The sequence below is a fragment of the Xiphias gladius genome, chromosome 6 (assembly GCF_016859285.1).
Source record: "Xiphias gladius isolate SHS-SW01 ecotype Sanya breed wild chromosome 6, ASM1685928v1, whole genome shotgun sequence".
NCBI classification, from domain to species: Eukaryota; Metazoa; Chordata; class Actinopteri; order Istiophoriformes; family Xiphiidae; genus Xiphias; species Xiphias gladius.
The window spans coordinates 16,050,446-16,077,638 of record NC_053405.1 but is presented as its reverse complement, the minus strand read 5'-3'; the positions used below and the strand labels follow the sequence as shown (position 1 = coordinate 16,077,638).

At 40.8% G+C, this 27,193-nt stretch overlaps 1 protein-coding gene across 6 annotated transcripts in view; it reads left to right on the top strand.

Moving 5' to 3' along the window:
• Positions 1 to 1,835: 1,835 nt before the first annotated feature.
• The window catches only part of arhgef18b (rho/rac guanine nucleotide exchange factor (GEF) 18b), a 47,168-nt gene continuing 21,810 nt past the window's right edge, over positions 1,836 to 27,193 (top strand). For 2 of the 6 annotated variants that reach the window (XM_040128407.1, XM_040128410.1), the window contains exons 1-14: positions 3,194 to 3,245; positions 8,140 to 8,270; positions 9,050 to 9,645; positions 10,090 to 10,270; positions 11,171 to 11,297; positions 11,402 to 11,456; positions 12,188 to 12,232; positions 12,776 to 12,850; positions 13,459 to 13,567; positions 13,978 to 14,164; positions 23,240 to 23,307; positions 24,072 to 24,117; positions 25,760 to 25,967; positions 26,664 to 26,770. In XM_040128407.1, coding sequence (XP_039984341.1) covers positions 3,221 to 3,245; positions 8,140 to 8,270; positions 9,050 to 9,645; positions 10,090 to 10,270; positions 11,171 to 11,297; positions 11,402 to 11,456; positions 12,188 to 12,232; positions 12,776 to 12,850; positions 13,459 to 13,567; positions 13,978 to 14,164; positions 23,240 to 23,307; positions 24,072 to 24,117; positions 25,760 to 25,967; positions 26,664 to 26,770 — 1,960 coding nt within the window. In that variant the 5' untranslated portion in view covers positions 3,194 to 3,220. Of the gene's footprint in view, positions 1,953 to 3,169; positions 3,246 to 8,139; positions 8,271 to 9,049; positions 9,646 to 10,089; positions 10,271 to 11,170; positions 11,298 to 11,401; positions 11,457 to 12,187; positions 12,233 to 12,775; positions 12,851 to 13,458; positions 13,568 to 13,977; positions 14,165 to 23,239; positions 23,308 to 24,071; positions 24,118 to 25,759; positions 25,968 to 26,663; positions 26,771 to 27,193 lie in introns of those variants that run through there. The other 4 variants (XM_040128411.1, XM_040128405.1, XM_040128406.1 and 1 more) reach the window with 4 other exon arrangements.

The window sequence follows — 27,193 nt, the reverse complement described above, 5'->3', positions numbered from 1 at the left end:
GTGGAGTTGTGTCCGTGTTGTCCTCAGTTGAAATCTTTATCACGGCTTTCTTTGTCTCGCTGCTCTCCTCCCTCCTCCTCTGTGTGTCCTTCAAGTCTCTTTCTCCCCTCGGTGCACATAGGTGGTCCCCAGAATGCAGTGTGTAGTCTTGCAGGATACCTCTTTATTAATGTCATTTTTATTGCCGATGAATATGCTGATGTATTAATTTTGGGATATGTTGTGTGTACATTATGTTGAGACATCGGTGCGTATGCAGACAGCAGGTGTATATGTGTGTATGTACAGTCCAAACCCCCAAACCCGCAACCCACAGAGATCGCTTCATCCCTCACACTGGATCCAAATGTGCCATTATCTTTATGTATCACATATATCAACACACATACATAAACACACACACACACACACTAACACACACACACTAACACACACACAAAGAAATACGTGCATATTGTACAGGATCAAAAATGTGCCATGACTAAATGAACGCTTGACAATTTATTTTTTCTATGTTTTCAAAGGAGAGTCAAGTAGTGACATGTACAGAAAATGTTGCAATGATATGGAAATAAAAATCTTGCTGTGTGTAAATTATTCAACAATTAACTGTTTATATTAAAATTATGAATAAAATTATGGAGAATATGTGTCTTCTCGCACTTCTTAACTATTGACTGAGCCTGGCAACCAGAAATTATATGACACAGAATTGCAAGTCTCCTTTTAACTAATATATGGCCATAGGACTAATTGTTGACAGTTGACTGACGAAGACCGAGATGCAGTTCAGAGAGCTCAGGGGAAAAAAAAACCTAATAAGTGGAACTCTTTTTTTTTTTTTCTACCAGTAGATGAAAGCAAGAAGTAGATTTTACCTTTAGTATTTCCATTTTATGCTACTTTATACTTTCACTCTGCTATTTTATATAGCTGTAGTGACTGGTTATAATATACAGTGTATACCATAAGCACTGTTTATCATACCTTGTGCTTTGCTTTTGTTTCTGTGTGCCATACTTTCAGTCTTATCGGTGCATCGTTCAAAAACATTTTTTCAAGCACCTTGAAAGAATTGTGGGTGTGAAAACACCCACACTTCACCATCGTAGTTCAGCCATAGACCTAACTGCTGGCTGCTGAAATGGTCCGAAGTGGACAAATAAACCTCCTCCTGGTCAATTTCGTCATATATATATATATATATATATATATGACATTTTTTATTAAGCTTTTTCCAACTGCAAAACCAAGGAAGGTGACATACTGTCTGCCCAGTATTACTCTACTGTATTTCCTGATACTATATGATAGCAAACCACTATAAACGCAACTTGCTCCTCCTAACCCCGTTTTTCAAACCTGTGAAGGAGTGGGAAGAGGAGTGTGAAGCTGCAAAACATGGGAGATGCAGAACACAATCCTGCAGATCAGAATCGTGAGATAACACTACATCTCGCTGACTGGTATACAACCGTCAATGCGTTGCTGTTAAGTTTCAGTTTAGTTCAGTGTAAGATGAAATCCATCTGAGCTCTAGACACAATCACATGTTTTTAAGAGTCTGTGAGGTCAGAGCAACGGTTTATTGTCAATAAACCTGGTCACTCATTGTCAACAGAAGACTTTGCTTCAGAAGTGTAGTTTCACTTCATACTATAGTGCTGCGCTGCCAAAGCATGTTTCGACGCAGCAGTGATGTGTGAAACTGCATGTGTGAGCCAATCAGCTGCACTTGGTCCTCAGCTGCACAAACTGAGAAAAAGAGGAAGCGGGGTTGAGATCCTGTGGCAGGCTGCTGGCTCTCCACGCTCAGTGTTAGGACGGACCTGACGCTTTCACACAGCACAGTCAGACTGGAAGGAATTTTTACCCCAATTTTTCTCCTCTCTGTGGCTTATTTTGGGACTCAGAAAGGATTCCGTGCTGCCACCTGTTACCTATCATCAATCGTAAGTAGAGTTTCTGTTGCTTTTTTGGTTGATTCTTGTCATGACCTTTTACAGGTTTCAAGCAGCTCTCTCCACGCTAGGGCCCACTTCATCCCTTGCATTTGCTTATGCATTGTCTGAAATGTGAGGTACTTTTCTACAATAGAGTTCTGCTTTTAACACATTTCCGCTTGCAATCTCTTTGCCAGTGTTTTTGCTTCCCCTGTCTGCGGGAAAGTTAGAAGACTTTCCACTTGTTGTGCAGCGAGCTGAACTTGAAAGTCATCCAAGGTTACACTTTCGCAAATTAAGAAGCACAACGTTTGCAACAGTTGTCAGCCTCTGTGTCTAGTAGCTGTAGCAGTGAGGTATACATCCTCGCCTGTACAGTTATCACTCTTCTGCACATGCAGTTTTTTTTAGCATTTTAAAAGACTAAACTCTTCACTTTTTCGGTTCGTCTACCTGTGACTCAGAATAAGAAAAAAAAAAAAAACAGCATTTACACTTTCATTGCGTACTTCCTTCTCTTTTTCTGTTTCTGGCCTGTTTCCAATGTCATCTTTAAAGTGGACACTAAAAACATTCTTTTCTGAGGCATTTGACTCATATCTGAGTATCCTGGACTATTAAAATGCACATTACCTTCTTTTCTCATCCCACTTATCACCTTTGTGTCATCCCCAAACACCCATTTCTGGTCTTGTGTGATTCCAGTCAGCTTACAAAATGTCTACAGTAAAGACCTTTTCTGCCATAACATTTTTTTCCCCATAAACTTGGAGATCCACTGATATATACAACTTGGAAAAGTAGAGTTACTCAAAAAAAAAAGGACGGTGGCGTGTATTTTTAGTTGTTGTTACCTGCTCCTGATGATGGTCTTAAAGGAAAACCTAAAGCTTGAAACAGCCATGAAAAAGAATTCAAAATTTCCAACATGTCCAAAGCAAACCACTTCGTCTTCAGCTCCTCCTTTTCTCTTCTTACCTCCCCTCCCACTGTCACCCCTTTCCTTTTTTCCTTTGCTGCTCTTTCTCTCACTGCACTGGAGTCTTTGGGGAGGTAATCCCCAACCAGCAGCTCCCTGCCTGATCCGAACCTTGGACTCTCTCTCTTCCCCTCTCTCTCTCTTTTTCGAACCCCCCCCCTCCTCCCCAATCTTCCTCTTGCTGGGTGCCAGAGCTCCAGTTTAAGTGAGCTCCAGTTCCAGCTGGCCTCCCCACTGTGCTGCTCCTATGGCGGACTCTCCTCTTAACCACTCCTGGCCCTCTTTCTCCAAACTCTGGATGAAGAGATGGTCCTTCAAGAGAGGTACGAGGGAAATCTGGATTTAAATTTAAGTTATAGTTCAGGTGTTTTTTTGGTTTGTTTTTTTTGGTTTGCTAGACAGCACAGAGTGAAGACTGAGAGGAAAAACTGCATAGACAGAAGAAGCACTTGTCATCCAGCAGAGGTCGTGGACTGGATGTGACCTTAGGATGTTGCAAGTGTGTGTTGCTCTTGGCTCTTTTTCCTTCATTTCTCTTCATCTTCACGCCCATTCAGTTCTTTTCATGAAATTGTTGGTCACCATTTTGACCTGTTGAGGTTTGTGGTGAATAACGGCTGCAGTGTTTCAGATGACATTGCGGTGCAAAGTTTAGTGAGTCATTTCTAACCCTGGTGTGGTGTTTAAGATGTGAGAATGTGGAAATGTCAAAATTTAACACTTCTGATCATTTATTGGAAACATATCATTTTATGTCTATAGTGCTGCTACTGTAACCTGTAGCCGCCTAAATGAGGAGTTTTTTAAATGAGGTTTGGTGTAGCATTGGTGTGATTTTACAGTTTTCAAGTAAATCCATTAAGAAAGCTTGAGTTCACTGTGAAAAAGACTGACAAGTGGAGCTTTGTGCACACCATACGCCATTCTGTTAATTTTTCTCTCATAGCCTGCTCTATAACACACAGAACTCGAGTTATTTCATGCTCTCTGTTCCCATGCTGTTATCTTCAGAGGAATATGACATATTAGACATAAAGAAGCCACGCAGGATGCTTCCATTTTGCTTCAGTTGTCGTCTCTGTGTAGCTCAGCGCTTTGAAACAGCAGCCAGACAAATTTCTATTCAAAGATGATCTGGAGATGACAGTTGTTTTGATCTGTGCTTCAACCTCAGATCTAACAGCCTATGTGTTCTGTTCTCACCTACACACAACATCTGTCTCTCACGCACACACACACACACACACACACACACACACACACACACACACACACACACTCACACCCTCACACACACAAACACACACACCGAGGCCATATGCTACTCATCTACAGAAACTGTAGATGACAGGACAAAAGTCACACTTGAAACGCAACTATAATGAATATACTGTTTAATACTTAAAACATATTTTTGACTACTTTGCCTTTGTGACAAAGTGTTTGGATTAAGGTCATGATGACCATTCAGTACCTGGACTGGTAGACAAGTGTGAGTCTGTTGTCTGTGCCTGTGCATTGGTGTGTGTGTGTGTGTGTGTGTGTGTGTGTGCGTGTGTGTGTGTGTGTGTGTGTGTGTGTGTGTGTGTGTGTGTGTGTGTGTGTGTGTGTGTGAATGTCAAAATCAGAATGATGCCCAAGTTCCTATTATGATTGTCACGTAGCTTTACAAATGTACTCAAGTACAGTAAATGTACTCAGGTACAGTCCGTCTTGTCACCTTTGTTCAATTTTTCCTTTTTTTCACATAACCCATCAAAACACTAAACAATTACAATGTTACATACTGTCACATACAAGTTTGTCATTTATATTTCGCATTATTAAAAATACATTTCTCCTATACCATTCTATATAACTGTACTTATTATATAGAACTATTTATATAGATTTAAAGTAGTGTTCATTTGTTTGAATTGCTGTTCTCCTTCAGTTTTAAAAAAGTGCAAAAATTTTTAATAATTTAGAGAAATAAAAAAGTAAAATCCTGCACTAGAGCATTTGTTAAATATGTTGTCATAAGAACAGTCCAGACCAATGTTGTTTTACTTTTTCCCAGTCAAATAAAACAGACATAAATTCAGTATAATCTCTGATTTATTGTAGGCCTGTTTGTCAAGCCGAGTCAAGCCAATTTCAGTTATGAAGCCCAAAATCAGAGCTTTGCAATCTGTGCAACATATGACACCCTCTACCCTTAGACCATGGATTTCAACAAGGAAAAAGTCCACAAAAACATTTAACGGGAGGAAAATGAGAAGAGAGATCCCTCTTCTACGATGGAGAGACATGAAGTGTGTAGAGCAAGACAATCTATGACCTGTAGACAGATGTTACAGTAGTGGAAATACATTGTAGAGAAAAAAGAGTCACAATATGAAGTGTAATACTGAGTAAATACTTAGTAATTGATTTAAAGAGTTTTAGGCAAGTTGTTAAAGCAATGTTGTGATTTATTAGTCGATAGTAGTCATTAGTTCTAGCAGCAGACCACCCTTTGTTATGTGGAGCCAAACTGTCGGGAAAACAGCTGACTATGACAGTGGCAAAATGGTTATGGATACATACACACACACACCTGAGCAGGCACACACACACATATACACACACATATACACGGACACACTGATGTTTCATCGTTGTGTGATGTATTAGCAGATATGAGAGGCCAACCATAAAAGGCTATAGCGGCTCTACAAGACAGCATCAAACAGCCGCTGCAGTGTCTGTACTGAGTGTCTAAGTTTACACTTAACACAAGTGGGATTTGGATGCAAACAAATTCTCCCTCCAGCGGGGACACTGCCGTCCCTGCAGCCTCGGCCAGTGATTTAGAAATATAGAAAATAGAGCTACAGTGTGTCTGTCTGTGTGTTTATTTGAGTGCATCTCTGGCTGTCACGCTGAAGAGAGGAGTGTTTGCTGTTGGCTTATAGCAGGACATGGTGCAGGACTCAGAGTTTGGCCTGTCTGCATTTCATCTCACTGCACGACACTACCTGGGATCCCTTACTGCAAACTCATTGTCTGCTGGTAATATCACAGATTAACTGGCACAGAGGGATATTAAAGTTTCTGTTTGAGTCTGATATCGGACTCTCAGATCCTGGATCAAGCTGAACTGATTCCGCTTTTTTAAAATTTATTTCAAACCTGCCTGTTGTGACGGCTATAGTTAGCTAATTAGTTAACCTTTATTTATTCAGGAAGTCTCATTGAGGGTCAAGATCTCTTTTGCAAGGGAGAAAAAACCACATGTATACAATAAGACAATTTTGCGACAAGTAGAGTTAGCCACACAATACAGTGAAAATAAAAGTGGAATGAATGTCTCCAACTAGTTTGGAGTTATTACGAGGAACTTTTAAAGATCATTTATCTTGTGACGTCATTTGTCACAGATATAAGGTTTGGCAACATACTGTAGATAGCAATGAAAATGCAGTTCTGCTGATGCCTTCTAAATGTCAGTGATAGCCGTCTGAGCTTTTCATAGGTGGGATAACGTCCAATGGTATAAGGGTTGTGGCTTCCAAATAAGCATACAGAATATGTCCATAATCCAATGTAATGTAGTTAGTATAATGGTTTATAGAACTGTTTTTCAGTTTTTAAAGCTGCTCTTATTAATATTCTTATATTAACAATGTATCAAATGACAGTGTTTAATGTGAAACGAGTCAATCTGTATAGCATTTTAGCCTCTTTTAGCATATTTTGTCTGGATTTTACAGCCCGCAGATTTACTGTTCAGTCTCACAGCTCTCAGCAACCTTGGTTCCAGCCGCAGTAGACAGCTGTTTTCAGCATAAAACTTTTGATAAACCCATTGTAGTCTAACATTACCTGCCCAGCATCAAAAAACAGATGTGCAAAGTTATCAACTACTATAGCTGGTGAACAGAGTGGAGCACTTATTTCTTTAAGAGGTGGCGGAGACCAAACTGGAGGTAAAAGAAGTGTGAATATTGCACTTACATTTGTCAGGTGGACAGAAAGATAACTCAAAATGAATGTTAATGTTGCGCCATGTCTGTTGAAGGTGTAAGTAGGCATTCACCATAACAACTATTTTTATATATATATATATATATATATATATATATATATATATATATATCAATGTTGTATTTACAGCTTGTTATGTTGTGACCAAGCGGTGAAAAGATAAACAAGTTCAGAAAAGTGAGCAGTAGAATGTAGGTTTTCTTCATGAAAACAAAAGAGAAAAGACAACAGTGAAACATTTTAATTATTCTCTTCTATTCTTTTAGTGACCTACATCCTAGCATATTTATGTTTCAATTCTATAATCCAGATAGGTCCGTCCTGCAGTGCCTCCTCACTTCCAGGCCTAGCTCACCCTTCCTTTCCTCACTGAAATAACATGTATATCATTAGCGGGAGCTGTTTCTTAGAATACCTGTTTGCCCTGGTCATATCAAGAAAATTAAGCTTCACTGGGGAAAAGAAACAGGGTAATTGTGTTAAAGGGGAACTGAGTCAGGCCCTATGGAGCCAGGCTGGCTTAGGCTAAGGCTCGGGTTCACAGGAGGTGTCCCTTATGAAATGAGGATGATCTAACCTGTCGTAACTGTGGCTCTCCCCTCCGCAGATGGGCATGGTGGTGCTGAAACCCTAACAGTGAACATTACACACTCAGGTGCCTTTGCAGGCTTTTTAGACACCACGACACACAATTTTTCATAAATTACGAAATGTTTCAATATTACACATTTTACCTCAAATATGTGTTACCAAAGTCAGTTTGCCTCTGTACCGTACATCTCCTCCATATAGCATGCACTTATTATTGTATATTATATCATTTACCACAGGCAAGCAGCTTCTCAGGCTACTGAAAGCTCAGTGGGGGAAAAATCTTCAGCTCCCCACCACTGACATGGAGACTAATGCTGGCTCACTTAGCAGTTGCCAGTGGTGACGGTGGTTTGTGGCATCATCTGAATCAAGGAATCTGTTTATGCAATGGAAATGTAAAGGAGCTTTCAATGAGGGGCTGGAGCAGGGGCTGTTACAGAGTTTTTTCTTCTATCATACACAAAATCGCTTAAATTACACAGGTGTTATGTAGCTGTTGAAACCAGCTATGTCTGCCCTTCTTTGTTTTCTTTATCTCCTTATGGTCCTGTTAAATGTATTGCATTTTTAAGAATTTTTTTATAACTCACAAACATCAAATCCATTATTTTCTAGCATCAGAGTGCAAGCCATGTAGTCAGCCCTGTGGCCAGCCTCCTGCTCCCAGTGGGAAAGGATCTTCCTCCTCACTGTCCCCTTCCTCAATTGCTGAGGATGTCTTCTTTGTTAATACCAGTGACTACCAGGTAAAACTTTATATTCTTCATTTTGGATCATTGTTTTCTAATTTGTTTTTCTCCTTTTCCCAGATGTAGCCTAATGACTTTGGTGATCCCTTCACTTTTCGTCTGGCCCCACCATGAGCTTGACATTTGCAGTTTTGAGTGGATTATTTTGATAACTATGGGATAGATTGCCATGAAATTTGCCTCAGAGGATAAATTCTAATGACTTCACTGATCCCTTGACTTCTCCCCTAGTGCCACCATGAGGTTGAAATTTGTGAATTTTATTGAAAAATCTTGAACCACTGTGGATTGCTGTGAAATTTGGTAGAGAAATTCAAATCACCGGAGAATGAAATGTAATAACTTTTGATCCCCTGACCTTTCATCTAGTGCCATTATTAGGTCAAAATTTCACTTTGTCCAATACTTAAAACCTAATGACATTCCCATCAGCGTCATCTGTACTTTGTGCTAATTAGCGAATATTAGCATGCTAACCCTCTTAGATAAGATGGCGAACATGCTAAACATCATCATGTCAGCATTGTCACTGTGAACATGCTGATGTGACCATTTAGCTTAAAACACTGCTGTGCCTAAGTATGGCATAACAGAGCCACTAGCATGGCTGCAGACTCTTCCTCTTGTTACTTGAATTTGAACTGCGGCTGATGTTCAGGATATCTTGTTTATATCTTCTCTGTTCTGCTTGTTTATCCTCTTCTTTCTCTCTCTCCTTTCTTTTAAAATTTTCCACGGCTCCATTTTATCTCAATGCCTTCCTCGCTGATTTGTAGGATGCGTGTTCAGTAGTCAGTGACTACCACTGCGTGGAGGACCTGCTGGGCCTCAGCTCTTCTCTCAGAGACTCTCAGTACTTCAAAGACTTGGAGGGAGGGATACCGGCCCCACAGTCTACTGCATCCACAGTAACCAGAGACCCAGAGAGCAAAACCCTAACTGTTGACCTACAGTTCTCTGTAAACAGAGACACTCCTGCCATCAACCTACCTGTACAGACTTCTCTGACCACACTCTCTCCTCAGGTAACGACGCATTCACTGCCCTACTATATACAGCCAGCGGAGGAACGTCATCGCAGCTTTGTGGTCACTGAGCTTAGTCCTAAATTATTGCCAGGTTGTATCATTGACAGTGGTGACTCCTCAGGCCCTGCAGTGGGGCTTAGTTTGACAATAAATCTGAATGGACTTTTGGGAACAGTGGAAACAGCAAAAGGATTAATAGGATCAGAGGAAGTAAAGATGGAAAACACAATGGATTTTGACGGAGATCCAGATGAGGACAGCTTTCCTATCCTGGTCAGATCCATGTCAACGTCTCGAAGGCACAGTTGGGGTGTCCCTGTGTCCCCCATTACCCTGGGGAGGAGGTAAGGATGGATGGACAGATGGAGGAACAGCGAGATGAGTAGTTGTTAAAGATAAACAGAAACAATTCAGAGGAATTTCATTACTGCGCTTTCCTCATAACCCGTATCTTAAGTCCTTCCTATTTTTCTACACGATAACAGAAATTTAACTTTTTTTTAGTATCACCCAGCATTGCTCACTGTGACTCTCAGTGTTGCTGCTTTCACTGTGTTATTTAACAGTTTCTGGTGGTTTAGGTGGTTGTTCTTTCACAGCTTCTTAATGCTGTCAAGACAAATTTGAGATGTGAACATACACAGTGCAACAAGAAACAAAACCGAAAAAGAACACAAAAATAAACACAGGTCATAGTGTCTAGCTCAAATATTTTGTTTGGTAAAGAGATATATTTCAGGGCTCGTTAACCCCCTTCTTGTGTGTTTGTTGCTATTCTGTGCTGTCAGACTGAGTCTGGATACCATGGCCATGGATAGCGACGGAGAGAGAGAGGATGATGAGGAGAGACAGAACAGTGTCTTCCAGCCCACCCAGCAGCAGACCTACAGCTGCACAGCCTTTCCTCAGGAGGAGACTGATGGTCCCAGGCTGAGGGTCCCCTGTCCCAGGTCCAGGGTCACTAGCATGGTAATAAGGAATAGTGACATGCTATACTAAAAGGATAAGGCTGGAGATATTCAAAAGTTTTTTTACTGTCAACAAATGTAATTTCAAAACCAAAACCCAACAGTGCGTTTGTCAGTTTCTCAACTTCCTTACCATGTCTGTGGCACTCACCTCCATGTTCACAGGTTCCCACTGAACACTTAAATCTTTAAAAACGAGTCACAAATATATACTTTAGTTTTAAAAGAGGCTAAATGATTTCCTAAAACAGATGAGCACTGTGGTTTCAGCCTTTTTATTCTCAAACAGGAGTCAATAGTGTGTCGTTGGGGAGTGTTTTGGACTGTGGATTAATACACATTTGGGGCTCTAGTGTAGTATTTACGACAGCAGAACGACGTGTGTGAAATTGACTGAGAAAAAAACTACAGTGCCCATGTTCATCACAATGAAGGAACCTGTGAACCAGTCTAAGAGTGTGGCTCATTTATGTGTTTTTAATAGTTTTTGGACAACAGTGGGCACAGAAGAATAAGATATTTCAGGCTTTGGCTAGATAATATAGATCAGTGCATTGTTTTTGTTGGTCTTTTCATTGGATTTTTACTGACAATATGAAAAATGCAGAATATTGCCAGACTGATCTTTTAAGGGAATAATGCTGATGGGTGGCCACAATGTGGAATGTGAAACAAACACTGAGACTTAGATTGTACATAATTTGTAATTTTGTGACAGCCTGCAGACAAATAACTTATTACCAATGTGACCAATAATGACTACATGTGAATTGCCAACTAATAAATGCTATTCTTAATTAAAGCTATCATCATAAGTGTGTCTGCTGTACGTTAGAGAGAGGAGGTAAAACAGATCAAATGCACACATGTACATATGTGTTTATTCTTCACGGGTTTTCAGGCCAGTGGTGCGCCTGGCCGACATCTGTATTCCCGCTCAGACATCCTCGCCACAGACGAATGTTCCCGTGCGGCGCACGTTTCTCGTGTTGTACAGACATCCAAACAGGCCGCAAGGGCAGCAGGAGGTGGGGCTGAGTGTTCATATAGAGTATATGTTAGTTTATGTCTTTTACACTGAGCAGGCCGCTGTTTTCATCATATTTGACCTTTTTCTCCTTTGCTCACGTAGCAGAGGAGTTTGAACGTGAAGAAAACCTACATTCTACTGAGGGGCAGAGCCATATGTAAGTCTACACCATCATCACTTATGTCTGCCGCTGGAGATTACAGAGCCCTTTCTGACTTGGAATATGTGGTGAAATATCTATTTCCTTTCTAGTAGATGCTTCTGTCTGACTAGTACATCAGGTTTATTGATGCTTGGAAGAAAAAAAAAAGATACTCTTCTAGTTTGATTCACAAGAGGCATGTGTTTGGTGTAAATAGTGCCAGCAGCTTTTGAATGGTGCGGTACAGTAGCGCACATACTGTTCTGTAGTTTTGAATTGTTAGAGTCTGCTATAGCACTCTAACTCCCACATAACAGAGGGGCTTTCCCCATTTCCTCCTGACATTTCTGCTCCAAGTCTGCAACCTCCTCCCACAGTCCTCTCTCCCAGCTCCTTAGATGGCCCCTTAGTGTGTGTGTGTGTGTGTGTGTGTGTGTGTGTGTGTGTGTGTGTGTGTGCGTGCGTGCGTGCGTGTGTGTGTGTGTGTGTGTACGGTTAATTTGTGGTAATGTGACTGTGAGAGTGTGTGTGTGTGTGTGTGTGTGTATACGGTTAATGTGTGGTAATGTGACTGTGAGTGTGTGTGTGTGTCTTGTGATTGTGTGGACGCAGCAGACAAGGGAGGTTTCTTCTCTAAATCACAGTTTGACAGCCAGCTCCCAGCAGTCGTGCCCTCTTCCCTCCTTTCCTCTCCTCTCCTGTCTTCTTGCAGCCCCCACTCAGCCTCAGTGTCTTGTTTGTCTTAGGCTGATGGTACAGAAAGTTCTGCAGGAGCTAAAGCTGTACCATGGGTAAGTAAACAGGAGAGGACAGTCTGCTTGCTCCTTCTGCTGTTCAAACGTCCTCTCAGTCTTTTAAAGCAGCAGGGCAGGCCACATTATAAACAGGGGAAGCAATGCACTGTGTGGGTGTGTGTTTGCGTACACATTGTATTGTTTATGCATGCATGTCTTTGGCATGTGTGTTTGCATGTGCCTGTTTGTGCACTGACGCGCTATGCCATTAAAACTGGAAAAGGTCTGTGAAGGTCTAGTTTTTTTTTTCTTCACAAAATCCACAGTTGATGTTGAACTCACCTGACACTGAAACCTTGCTGACTGAGGGAAACCCATCTCTTTCTCAGTTTACTGCTGGCTAAACTATGTTATACTCAGATTGTCTTTCCTTTTCCCAACACTATTCGCTTGCACTGTGGTAGCAGCCTCTTATTACAATGTTTCAGCATGTTGTTTTAAAGAGTTTAAAATCTCAGTATACGTGGCTCATATTTGGGCCAGTTTGCCATTCAAACTGATTCTCTCTCTGAATTAAAATCATCTCATTGTCTATCTCAGAGCAAAGCAGAGGAACAGCAGATCAGATGCCAGAGATTCAGGAAATGTCACTTGGTATGAGTTCCTTTCTAACGAGTAAGTGCTGTTCTTATCATTGTTCTCCTGTCACTGAAGCTGTAGGAATGTTCACAGTTATGGCAAAAATTGTTCACAGAATTAGGAGATCTTTAAACGGTGGCTATGAGTCTCAACCGTTTGCATAGAGGTGTTTCAATAGCTGTCTATAATGGGTTATGGTCAAAGCCAATTGGTATGAGACATAGTGTCAGTACTGTGAAAGCCGCTCTTGGTTCTATAGTCATGTGGTTTCTTTTCATGGAAACGATCCAGCCAATCATCAACCACTCATCATTGTTACTGTAACTATTCAGCAAAATTGCCTGTTTCCCTCAATTCATTTCATCTTTGTTGTTTTCCAGATTGACAATCAACTAAGAACATAACAGTTAGGATATATGTCATATAACGTACACAAGACAAACACAGTCCTGTCTTGACTTATGGTTTTAAAAGATACAAAATAGAGTTTCAAGATGATCAAATAAACAAGCAACTATTATCGATTTTCAAATGTAAGGATGGGGTGATTAAATTCTGGCCGACATAAAAACCATAAGGCCGGTTCTATATGTTGGTATTTCCTTTCTTTTTCGTGGCATTGAATCCACTGCCACTTCTACCAGGAATGAGGAAGAGGAGGATCGTACAGAGAAAGTGGAGAAAGGCACCAAGGTGAAGAGGACTCTTAGCTCTTTGAGGAACAGGATGACTGGCTCCTTCAATAAAGATAAGGTAAACCCATAGCACAGACAAATGGTGCATTTTGTCACTTTGCTGCCTGAAATGTGGTGACATATGTGACCCAATAAGAATTACAGTTTTCTTTAAGAGCTAAGAATCCTGGGACAAAATGCTCCATCACATTTTAATGTAGTATTCAAAAAAACTGATTACAGTGGCTGCTCACTGCTGTATTTCCTAATATTACAAAGACCAAATCCTGAGGTGTGAACAGTTTACTGTTGTGCCTGTTGCTGCACACACTGCACTAATCTACTTATACACACCCTGTTACATATCCTGCCTCCGACGTGGTTATGTGATGTCATACCCAGCAATGCAGTGTGTCGCAGTGACAGAAAACACGCAAAATTTGCATATAAAAACCTCCTGCTGTGTTTGCTTTTCTTGTTTCTCTGCAGGGTAAGAACCGAGAAAAAGAGCAGCAGAAAGAGAGGGGGAAGGAGAAGGAGAGGGAAGCCAAAGAGAAAGCATGTGGCAGCAGCACCAGCGGCTGGCACCATTTGGTGCCAGGCGCTTTTTCCAGCTGTGCCACCTGCTCATTGTGCGGCAAGACTCTGCAGAAAAAGCATGGCCTGCAGTGCATGAGTGAGTAACACAACAACCACAGGTGTACATGCACCCGCGCTTGTGCTCAGGATGACACACATGTGCAGAGATGTTGCGCTCACACACAAACTCGTATCGATTCATACCCATGCTGCTGCATGCATGCTCACTCACCCAGTTATTGGTGCACAAACACAAACAAACGGCAAACAAACACAGCCACACAAACACACACAAACACACACACACACACACACACACACACACACACACACACACACACACACACACACACATAATCACTCACATACAATCACACTCAACCACAAAGTATAATAAATCCTATATTCATGAACTCATCAGGAAACACCCACATATTTTTTTAGGTACATACATGACTACTTCTGACTTTATGTTGTATTAACACACATGCAGACATTGTTGTGTTGCGAAAAAAAAGCATTAAATTTAAAATAGCAAGTTTTTACTTTGTCTTCACAACTATGCCTTAACCGAGAAAGCGATGATTACATCATGTGCCACTCATCATAGTGACTGCTTTTCGTTTGCACTTTTGTGCTGTAAGGACGATGGTGTTCCGTTTCAGTTCCTCTTCAAACTGCATTTGAAATTGTGAAGATTTCATACAAAAACACTGACATGGTCTGCAACTCCTTCTGTAGCCTTTTTCACGCTGCATCACTACTGTGCGTGTTCTGTGTTGCACAACTCAGCTCACTTGTTTAGATGTGTTATCTGATGTATTATCACCATCTGCTGACAGATGTTTATGTGAATCCGTAGCCATGTCTTAACTTTGTTCCTCTGGCTTGCAATAGTCTTCACATTTCCTGTATCTTTTGTGTGCTGGATGAACTCTTACAATGAGAGAGCATGCCCTGTTTTGTCCTGAGGCAACCAGCTTTCTCTGTCCTTTCATGGAGTAGACCTGTACAGGACATTTCAACGCCCCACGGTTCCTCTTTATGTCACTGTTGCGCCACTCCTACGCAGCCTCCAGGTCAGCTGATAAGCACGTGATACCCAGTGAAAGACGTAAAACTGTTTGCTTGGTACAGGCAGTGGGGAATACAGTACACTGGAAAAACTCTGATCCAAGAGGTCAGGCTTCGTAAAAAACTTGGTGAAAGTCATTCACCTTTTAGTCTGAAAAAGTGTACATTTGAGAAAGTAGGCCACCTACCAACAGAATAATCAAAAGTTTAAAGTGATCAAATAAGTGCGTTCAGAATTATCAGAAAACGAATGTTGTATATTATTATTAGTACCACAGCTTTGGGTAATAGATGTATAGATGTTTGCTTAAGTACTATTCAATTACTCATATAGTACAACAACACAGTTCTAAAGTACTAACAGAAATAAACATATAACAGTGTAAAATCCCATCAACTTTAATAGCACATTTTAAATGCAGTAGTTGCCAAAAAAAAGGCTAAATGTAAAAAAGTAGCAAATGTACTCAGTATGCCGCAGGGCGCCATTCTTTGGAAAATATTTACCATACATTTTATCATTTACAGTATATTGGAATAATATTGTAGCTGTATTAATTTGTAAGCAGCATTTTAGTCGTCAATGCAGAGCTAATTTTAATTACTTTATATACTATTAGATTAGGTAATTTAATCTACAACTATCCACCATATTCTGTAAACTAATTCTATGTTTTATACATGCAGGTTTAATCTGTAAAATAACTAGAAACTGCAGCTGATAAGTGGAGTAAAAAGTGCAGCAGTTGCCTCCGAAATGTAGTGATTGCATTTATAAAGTTGCATAAAGTGGAGACGGAGTGAAGTTCAAAATTTAATTGTACTCGAATAAATGTACCTAGATACATCACTTATGCACATGATCTATTTGTCACACATACACGCATGTTCATTCTCAGAAGAAAAAACATCAGACTAAAACAATGGATCTTGTATCTTTATTATATATAAAAATTAGAATTAAAGTGTTACTCTTGCGATTCGTAGAAACTGCATACTGTAGTTGAAGGGAGACGTTCTCTATTGATCTCTCAGGGTATTTCCTTTTCATCATCACAACCAGACTTATGTGTAATCAGCCATGTGGACACATTTGTGGGCATTACTGTAATTCGGACAATGTTTTCTCATAAGCCATGTGGTCTGCTTCTGGAGAATTTCACATCACCAAATAAAGTTTCCAACGAGGAAACAGAACTGTCCCTGCAAAGAGAGGAGCAGTTAGTCATTCTGTGCTTCCACTTAATTATTTCATGGCTGTAGCCTCGTGAGTTTCCTTGCTCCTTCTGTTCTGTGGGAGACAAAGCCCATAATGTGTGCAGAACATTTATAAATCTTACAGTCTGGTAGCAAGGGATAAAATGTATGATTGTTTTTAATAGTGTGCTAATTGTACAAAGTTGTCCTTGCATATTTCAGAAGACACAGGGCACCACCTATCCAGTGTGATTCAGTCAGCACTCCTTCTTTTAGAAAATAACCAGAAACCAATAACACATCTATCTCACTCTCTTTCTTTCTGTGGCAGCTCTCCATTCATCACCCAAAAAGTCACATATCCTAAATGTTGGCAGTTGTTGTATTGCTGGTACACACACACACACACACACACACACACACACACACACACACACACAGACGAGAGAAAACAAGTGAGTGTCCCTTTAATTTGAACCAAGCCCTGTGGGGATTCAGCCGAGAATCGGCCTGTGGAATGCATCGTTTGTGTGCCAGAGATTGTTCCCAGTGCAGAGTAGGACGCAAAACTGGACAAAACCAAGAATGTGGTATACTTGTTGCTACTGATCTTCAATGGCCGAACCGATTTATCTAGCTCACGGGCAGACTACACTTCCCTCTGGGTGCCGCTGATTCAGATAAACCCGGGTTTTGCTGGAACGGTAAGAGGCAGTTACTGCAGCGATGGTCTGAAGCGGGATCAGGTGGATCGCTCCCGTTGTTTCGCTCAATGGGACTTTTCAGACATCCTGGCCGCTAGCTAGACAGCCAGCTAATTGCTAATAATAGCCAACCAACCGCTTCTCGCGTTTGTCTTCTGAAGGCTTGGCGTAAATGTCAAGTTTGAGTCGGTTTATTAACAAGGGGAACCCATTTCTAAAGTATCTTTAGATTTTTATTTTTTTCGCAAACTGGTGCCAGTCAGACTGAATATATAGCTGACTAGCTGTTAGCCACTTAACGCTAGCGTTGTTAGCCTGCCTACAACCGCTTCTATTTGAAAAACAATGTTAATTGGGTGAGCAGTTGGCTTTAATTAGCTTAAAGTGAGAGAGTTTATTGAACGAACACACAACCACATCAGCTCTGTTTGTCTTCGTGACTGAACGTTGCGCAACTTCCCTCCAGTTTCACTTCATGTGAGCTTTTAGGAGTTTGTCTTCGGTATGAGACTGCATGAAGCTCAACAGGTGATTGCTAACTTAGCTAACGATAGCTTCCCAGGTTACTTCTGATATTTACCCCAAGTCAGCTGTTAAAACGGTTCTAGCCTGCTCAGATGTTGCCTCTAATATGGTGGGAAAATGAAAGATTAGTTCAAGTAACCATATTCACATTTACAGTTAGATGGCGAGATTCATCTGTCTGTGTTAAAACAGTCCTGTATTGCTAGTGTTCCCACCCCGTTTACAGTTGGCTCAGAGACTCGGGCAGCTAACGGGCTCGTAATTGTGAGACCCCATGCTTCTCGATGTGTTGAACAGTGTTATTCTTGAGTGTCAAATTCTTGTAATTCCGCAGCCGGGCAGGTGATGCCTTGTACCAGCGCTTTATTAGCATCAGGCAATAGGAATGGCCCTGGCTGGGGGGTGACCATTCAGCCTGTCCCCTCGCTCCTCTACCTCTCTGTTCTGACTGAGTTTTCTCTTTGACTGGGTCACATGGTGCTAATTGTGCTTGGCAGGTCTGCCAGTGCATAACAGCCCACTCCACTGACTCTGGGTCTCACCCATCTCACCCTGTTAGCACAGCACTTCTCCATGCATCACTGCTTTGCCTTCCAGCAAGCCTGACTCTCTGGGCGTCTGCCTTTGACCAGATTTAAGGCTTTGATTGGCTCCACGTCTCATGTGAGTGTCTCTTAGTAGACTTTCACCTCTTAAACTGTTGTTATCATCTACTTCTCATACTATCTATCAGCCTAATTAGTCAGCAGAACAAACAGCATAGGAGTAATGTGTTGAAGGAGTAAAATAATAAATCTTGGGATTGTTTATGTAGACGTAGGGCTGCAACTCTATCCGCTATCCATTAATCTGCCAGTTAATTTTCTCAATTAATTGATTAACCATTTTGTCTATAAAATGTCAGAAAATAGTGGAAATGTCGTCGTAATTTCCAGGACCCTAAGCTGGTGTGTTCTGATTGCTTCTTTTATTCAACCAGTAGTCAAAGCCCCAATGATATTAGTTACCTATATATATTGTATGTGACAAAGGAAAGCACTTAATCCTTACAATTTAAACAAAAAAAAACAAACAAAAAAACAAAAACAAACTGAAACTAAACAATGTTTGGCATCTGTGCTTGAAAAGTTACAAAAACAATGAATCAATGATCAGAATAGCTGGCTGTATTTAGCTGGCTGTGTTTATTGTCTGTATGATTAATCGACTAATTTTTCCAGCACCACTTCGAAGTGTGTAGCATTTATTTAGCTCTAGATATGCCCCTACCTCCTTCTTCAAGTATTGTCAAAATGCTACTGGTTTTAAGTGGTAATCATGACCCTTCTTTTTGGGTGAGAAATGTAACCGTCGGAGATGTTTTGCTTCACTGAGTGAAAGGCTCCCTGAGCCCCAGTTCCTCCTGTTTCACCAGATGATGTCATGGTTTGGCCGGCTGCTTCAGAGTTAGCCCGAAGTGTTGACGTTTTTGTCCCTATTGTCTCATGGAATTAAGTAAGCTCTTATACACTTATGCATGGCATGAAGCAAAGGAAGCAGGTGATGTCAGTTTTGGGCTTTTGTGTAAGACAGTAATAACTTAAAGACAGCTGTCACAACCTCTTTTCCTCCAGGTTGGTGTTTACAACTATTTGAGGTAGCAGGGTTTATCTATGAACTGCAAAGGGTGATAGAAGCACAAGTGGTTTTACCATGGTTATTTTCTGCATCAAAAACAGTGAAAGGGAACCGCAGGAAAGATTTATCTAACCTACACATTGACTTAACTTCAAAATGGTGGTCATACAGTCTAAAGTTAAGCTGAGTAAGGGCTTAGTTTATAAGCAGGGGAAACATGCTGTTTAACACTTAACCTGAACCTCCTGTCATATGTGAATAGTAGACCACCACATCACCTAAAATCAAATGCTATGGCTCATAGAAACACTGCACACTTTAACTAGCCTACATGATTTTGCGCCTGTAATTCAGTCCTTGGTAGGACTGTTGCATTTACATTACTTTAAAGGACAACTCCCTGTTGTTTTGTATGTGTGTATGTGCATGTTCCAAATAATGTATATAGATAATAAATAATAATATAAGATGGTAATAATATACGTGTCTGTGTTTGTGCTTGGACAGATAGACAGGATTTTTTTCAGAATGCTCCAGAACAAGAAACTGAAAGCCAAACCAGACAGGTCTAACAACAACAAAAGATGTCAAGAAAAAAATCATTTGATTTATTTTTTTTTCTTTTTCTCGCATTAAAAGGTTGCTGTTTAGCTGTTCCTCTAAAGGTGCAAATGTTGGAGGGAGTTTTACTGTTTACTGCACATGTCCAACATATAATTGACAAAAATACAAAGCTTATAAAATCTGTAATGATTTGCTTGTCTCAAGCATGCTCATGTGTCATTTGCAATTTTTCATATTCTTAGTCATTTAAATCGAAACCAGTGTCTAAAAACTTACACCGTGCTTTAGGGAATTTTCATCAGTAATGTAAAATATACAGTTAGTGTAGTTACTGTGATAACATCTGCAAAACCACCTATAATTTCACACACACTGTCTTGAATTTGACTATTTGCAGGCTGTTGTATGAGGTAACGTTTCCCTGGAAGAATCCACCCTTTGCTATCTGGCCCACTGTTGCTTCCAGCATCTTCCCATAAGATAAAATTAAGCAATAATTTCTTTATCTGGAATAAAAGTAGTAACACATGTGATTTTAAACTTGTTTTGATATTTTATTTTCACCTGTCTGTTGAAATGCTGGTTAACTTCTTTTTTTCGCTGCCCAGGGCAAGCATCAGGAAAAAATCCTTCAGGTGATCACAGTGGTGACCTAGACCTCGTTTGTATTTCTAGTTCACTGACTGACTCACTGAAGTGTGCGCTGTACACCACAAGTGTGCTTGCTGTGTGATAGGGTACTTACCAGTCAGCAGTCCTTGGGTGTGGTGGTGGTTTTTGTTGGGGGCTGAGTTTATCGTGGCTCATCTACAAACAACAGTGCTGCTGACATGACTAAGTGACTGGAACTTAATCACACTGCTCAAGAGATGAAGACGTGATGATATAAAATCACAGTGACACAGTATATTCTGGCCTGATGTCAAAGCTGTGTATACTTTGATCTGTTGGTTGTGACTTATTTTCTAGTGCAGCATTGGTTTATTTTCCTCACTGGGTATCACATCATGTGACTGCCAAACATTGAGGTGGTCTGTAGCTGCAAGAAGTTATTTGTGATAAGCTCTGTCATATCGGTAAACAGACAACACAGTGTTCTTCCTTATCTTGGGATATTTTTTACTTTTGTCAAGCAAAAATTGTTTTGAATGCATTTTAAATTTAATCACCACACCTACACATTCCCAAACAGAAATGGCTTACTCTTGACTTCTTCGGTGATGACTTGAGGTGATGTTGTTGTAATGACATGGCTTTTTATAACATTTAGATCTGCTTATCTGTCAGGTCTTATCTTTTCCTGTTTTTAGCAATACTTTTCCCAGCCTCGCCCAGTCAGTGTGTTCCAGCTTTGTTGAGGATGGTTAGCAGATGTATTACTGGCATGGTAGATTTATTTAGACATTGATGGTATGTTGTACTTTTTGTCTTTTGTCTGGAAGAGCCAGGCTGGCAGAGAAATTGGAATTTTGCATATTAGTTGGAGCGAGGTGGAAAATTATCTCTGGATTTGCCTGGCACGTCTGCTGACGAGTATGTTGACTTAATGACTTCAGTGCTCATTTCTTCCTCTAAAGGAAAAAGAAACTAACTATAATCTAAACAGGACTATTTGATCTGAAACTATAAGATCTAAAAAGGTGAAGTTCGTATTAGATGTTTTGTGCTCTTGGGCAAATGTTGGGCTGCTCTGTATCAGCATCAGTTCAGTACTGCTGGAACCAACTCAAAGACAGACACAGCACTGCTGGTGAAGATTATTCAGAAGCCAGTTTCTGTTTTCTTTTCCTTAAGCTCAGCCAGAAATTGTTCATTTATTGCCAGTGAGAGGGAGAAAGAAGAAGTAGGTTAGAGATTGTGAATGAATTGGAAATAATAGATTGGATAGGACTATATTTTTAAATGTAAAAGTGCAAATGATGACAGATTATGCTAAGACTCTTTTCTATAAAGGACTCTCATAATATGCGCATCTATTCTTTATGTCCTCCTCAATTCACCTGCACACAAATGGTCATTTCTCTCATTGCTTCATGCTTGTACTGTACAGGAAGGAGTGTTTTTGTCATTGTGTTCACTGAACCAGCACACAAAAGGGAAATAAGCAATAGAAGCCTTTACAGTAGTCTGTGCAACAGTTAGTGGAAGTTACTAGTATGGGTCATGTTTACACTGTGTTGTTAACAAAAGCAGAGCCTTTGTAAACAAGATTCAAACAATCACCATACTGCCCCTTGGCTCATGTGATATGGTAAATGTAGATGGGGCAGTGTCGGGAGAAGTTGGTTTTAAAGTGCCATGTTCACTTTGTTCACTTGCATTAAATCCTAGTTCATGGTCAAGTTTGAGGTACTTTTTTTAAAGAGGATCGCTAATCATTCCACAGGGAAAAAAATGATTATAAATAACGAAATGCAAGTTGAGGGGGGGAAAAATAGTAACTGGTTAACTAAAAATAATAAAAACACACACAAACTTCAGGCTTTTTCTTTCTTTCTTTTTTGACCCTTGTATTTTCCAGTATAGACTCACTTGATGCAGTCAGTTGGTCTGCTTTTCACCAAATTACTAACTTCAATAAGTTTGTTAAACTCAACAACCCCACTTCCAATGATCAGCCTCTATACAGAGAAGCAGCTCTCATTTCAGTGTGTTTATGCATTTGTACACTTGTGCACATCATATGTTTTGCATCGAAGGCCATATGTTCCTTGTCCACATCAGCCTGGTTTTACCTGGCTAGGTTGGGATCAGACTTTGCATTGTGATGATAAATTTGTTTGGCCAGCATAGTCCTTCGAGGAAGGCTTCTGGTGCGTACCTTTTATACAGTATGGAGCCAGGCAGAAAGACTTAACTGTTTTGTTTTACCAGTTTTTTGTCTGTCCAGTAATTGAGTAGAACATGGAGGAGAGAGCTCTTTGCCCACAGTATGTTTTTCCTACACATCTCTGATGTGTATCGTTGTTAATCAGCAGAGGAACAATCGGTCACTCCATCTACACCTGACAACACTAGTTTTGTTTTGCATACAGGGAGAAAAGTGGACAAAAAGTGAAGCGTATTGCTGAGAAAAAGGAAGTTCCTGACCTGCCTACACTAAAACTCTGTATCATGTTCAGTACTTGTAAGCAAACAGAACTCACTGAGTTACTGCTGAACCAGTCTCATGTAGCCAGAAGTGATTTCTCCCCTCTGTGATGAGAATATTTGTCTTAAAACAAGAGCTTGACATTGCAAGCACTGATAGTGGCAGTTGAAAAGGCTATGCCATGTCTTGTTTGAATCATTGCCCGAATTCTGCCTTCAGCAGCTGTTGGATTGATTTTGAAATCTCAGACTTTGTTAACTGTTTCATTGTTCCCATCCATATTCAATTGAAAAATGACTACTGTTGCCTCTGTATACTGTGCACTCTATATACTGTATACAACTGGTCTATCAAGACTAATGCGACACTGATCCTGCGTTCCTGTCTTGCTGTTTTTCAGATTGTGCTGTGAACGTTCACAAGAGCTGCAAGTCTCTGCTTGGTGAGTGCACCAGCAGCAAGAATAAGGTAAACACTACACTGGAGCACAGAAAAACAAGGACCGATGCTACAAGGAAGTAATCCTAGTAGTTATTTTGCATATATTGACTAGTTATATGCACATGCAAATGGTCTGTTGTTGGATCAGTAGCACAATACGAATTTCAGAGAGAAAAAACTAAAGATTAATAAAACCAAAGGCAGTATTGGTGTGACAGTTGCTTAAGGTAGATTTGTGCCTCTTTGTCACAGTGTATTAGCAGTTTTGTCGTAGATTCCTATGATGCCGAATTTGAGTTATAGTTGCATAATTTATAGGGTAGATTTAACCCGGGATGGAAACAGATTTCTGAGCTTTTCCTCAACTTTTCTTCAGTTTGATTTCTCCACATATCCCATTCCTTATGCTCTCGTTAATTTTTTGAGGTGGCGCACATTAGCTATAAGTGAACCCTCTATGTACCGTTAGATGTACATGTAGCTACTGTAGTACCTCAACAGAGAAGCATAATTCCACATTTGGCAGGGAGCTTTGAGCACCTTTCGAGCCTGGGCTTTTAAGACAACTCCACTGAAGATTACATGCCTCGGTCAGCTCTTGAATATGAATCTGCCTGAGATGGACTTGGCTTGTTAAGCAAAGTCCTTTGCCCTGTGTGCAGTCTCGTCTTGTAAAGAAAGTACAGTAAGAGTATGTTATTTTTAGGCAATTTGTAATCTGTCACTCACCTGACAAAAGCTTGAGAAAATGGCCATGAAAAATACTGTCTGTCTTTACTTTCTCCACACAGAGAGATTCTCTACCAAAGAACCGCTCATCAGGATCTCTTAACCTTGGTAAGTAGAACATGCATGTGCAGATGTGTTACCGTTGCCTTTAGTTCCCTTGTGTCAAATTAAAGAGAGCTGGTTGCCTCTCTGTTGGTTTGAAGAGGATTCAAAAGATGAGGAAAGAACCGTCTTATTTCTTCAGATTGCAGATCTTTTTCTTACCGTATGTGTGTGTTGTGTGGGTCTTAACGGTGTATGTGTGTGTCATCCTACAGACTGAGTGTAGAGGGGGAGATTGGCCTCCAACAGGCTGTAGACAAAGGTGATGATTAGCTATTGTTAGGAACAGTCAGGTGATTTACTTGTGGTTCAGTTCTTGTCCAAATTCAGGATAGATTTAGTAATAGTATACATACTATATCTATATATATATCTATATCTTTATATTTCTCTCTCTCTCTCTCTCTCTATATATATATATATATATATATAGATATATATATATATATATATATATATATATATAGATAGATAGATAGATAGATAGATAGATAGATAGATAGATAGATAGATATAGATATAGATGGATGGATATAGAGAGAGATATGGATAGATGGATGGATATAGATAGAGAGAGAGAGAGAGAGATAGAGACAAAACAAAGTCAGATCTTTGCAAATTGTTAATTTCAGGGAATGTTGTCAGATTCTTCCTTACAATGTTATTTTCTTCTTTTGTAAAAGGTTAGATTAAAGGTCATTTCACTTATTAAACTTCATTATCATGAAGTTGTCCATCCCAGGAAAGTTCAGTCAGTGGTAATTGTAACATTTCGCAGGTCCTGTTGCATGTGATCGAACCCACAGGAGACATGAGCAGCTGCAGCCGTAGCAATTTAAGTTAATCTCCTGTAGCAGTTGTTATTCTCTTTGGACCAGCTGGAGTCCTGTTGGCCACACCTGATTTCTCCTCATATCCTGTTCTGGCCAATCAGTAGCTTGTGCAGGGGGTCGGGGAGACAAGGAGTGGAGACAGGAATTGAGGAAAAGTGAAGAATCAGAAAGTGCGAAAAATAAAAAAGGGTGGGATTCTTTCCAGAAGTTGCTACAGGAGATTGGAAATGACGGATCTTGGCGGGTTGTGTATAAAACCAGGCTGTGTGCTGTCCTCTGCATCTCCTGATTTGCACTAGTGAAAGCACATTGCTCACTACTTTTGCAATAGTATCTACTGATACTGCGACGGAGACTTTAAAACCTTACTGTAGACTTTGGATTATTACAGTCCTCAGTCTTCAACACCTTTTAGTTTGAGACATTCCCAATGGAGCTAGCTGTTACCGAAGGTGCTGGCCAAACCACGAGGGCCTCCAGCGCGTGCTCCAGAATTACTAAACCATCCTCCTCTTCCTCCCCATCATCCTCCGCCTCATCGTGGGGTCTGTCTGGACGTGTGGGGATGCGAGTGCTGATGCACCGTGATCTGATCACCTGCCATTTCTTCCGATCCCTGCCTCGATCTTGGCTGAAAAAGTACTGGGGTCGCCTCGGACTGGAGTCAAACAAGCACCCACTCGCCTCCTCGTCCTCTTTTCCTCTCCGCTGGTCATCTTCCCCTTTCTCTCTCTCCTCTCCTCGCTTCTCCTCATGTTCCACCCCCGTCCCGTCTCATTCCCTCCATTCACCTGCCTCTTGTCTTTCCTCCCCAGCGCTAAAAGACCGAGACAGAGAGAGGGATCAGGCGGGCCCAGCCTCATCACAGACCCTGGATGGCCACCCAGGTTTTCTCAGCGCCCCAGGCATGACCATTTGTCAGTGGGGACCTAACACTCAGCTGACTGCCACCCATACCATCAGCTCCACTGCAGCCCCTGCCTCCAGCCTTGGCCACAGCCTCCGTCACCACAACAGCTCAGGGTGAGTATCTCTGCTCTGCAAGGTACACTTTTTTTGAACAGACTTTTTAAAAAATTTCTTTTTTTCTTTCTTACTAGTTTACTTTTAAAAAGATTGCCCCAGAATGACAGGATTCTTTTTGACTTGGAGTTGAGAAGTTCAAATAAACGCCACAAAAATGAGCAAAAACAACAATGATCTTTCTCTCAAATCTATAATGCTGTGGATGTTTGCAGGATCTGCTGTATGTTAATGCTGAATATTTTTAGATTCTTCTCTTTGCTGCTCAAATACGATTTTTTCTTTTTCATTGTAAGATGTGTATTTATAGTTGACATATCAAGGCAAGCTGTCTTTTCTAATAATATGGCCTTTTTAAACCGAAGCTAGACGATTCTCAGAAGTGGACTACTTTTACGCTGCATTGCGAAGAAAAGTTGGAAAGAGAGAGAGATGCAGAGAATTGGGAAAGGTGTTAAAGAGAGCAGAAAAGAGAGAGCGACAGCTGGGCAACAGTATGGAGGAAAGAAGAAAGGAAGGAAAGAAAAATGTACCAACATGGGTTTTGCTTTTGTTTCTAATTTTATGTGAATGCCACTGTGGAGCTTTGTATGCGCATGTTGGGTCTTAAGTGTATTTAGGCTACCACTGGCTAGAGGGATTGAGTTGTATCGTCAACATGTATGCCACCTTGGACCTGTGGTTGTCATCCCTCAGATCCCTCCCTGGGGAGATGGATGAGACAGATGCTCTCCGCTCCAAACGCTGCAATGAAGACGCCATTTCCCTCGCACCCTCCACCACCGAGTCCATCATCGTAGAAGGTGAGTTGACTGACTAAGATGGGGATCGAAGTTGAATTTTAACAGTTCCACTCTTGGTTGAAGTTGTTTACTCTGAGGGAAATCGCTATAGTGGTAACACTCTTCTTTCTAATATACCTACCCTTTCTCAGCCTGTTTAGTCTTCTAAGATCTGTGTGTTTTCCTGAGTGCAGAGTGATAGTTTGTCTTCAGGGAGTTTTCTTAAATCCATGGAGGAGAGGGTCTGGAGTGTGTTTTGTTGAGTCAGGGATTACGTCACCCGGTCTCATTAAGCTGGAGTGTGTGGGAGAGACAAACAGGCTAACTGTGTACTAACCTTCCATCTTTTTTCCTGGCTGCCATGTTTCAGGATTTATTGTTTTATGGGACACACCCATACCATCAGGTGCAGGGTTGATATAGTCCCTCATTCTTTTTTTTTTC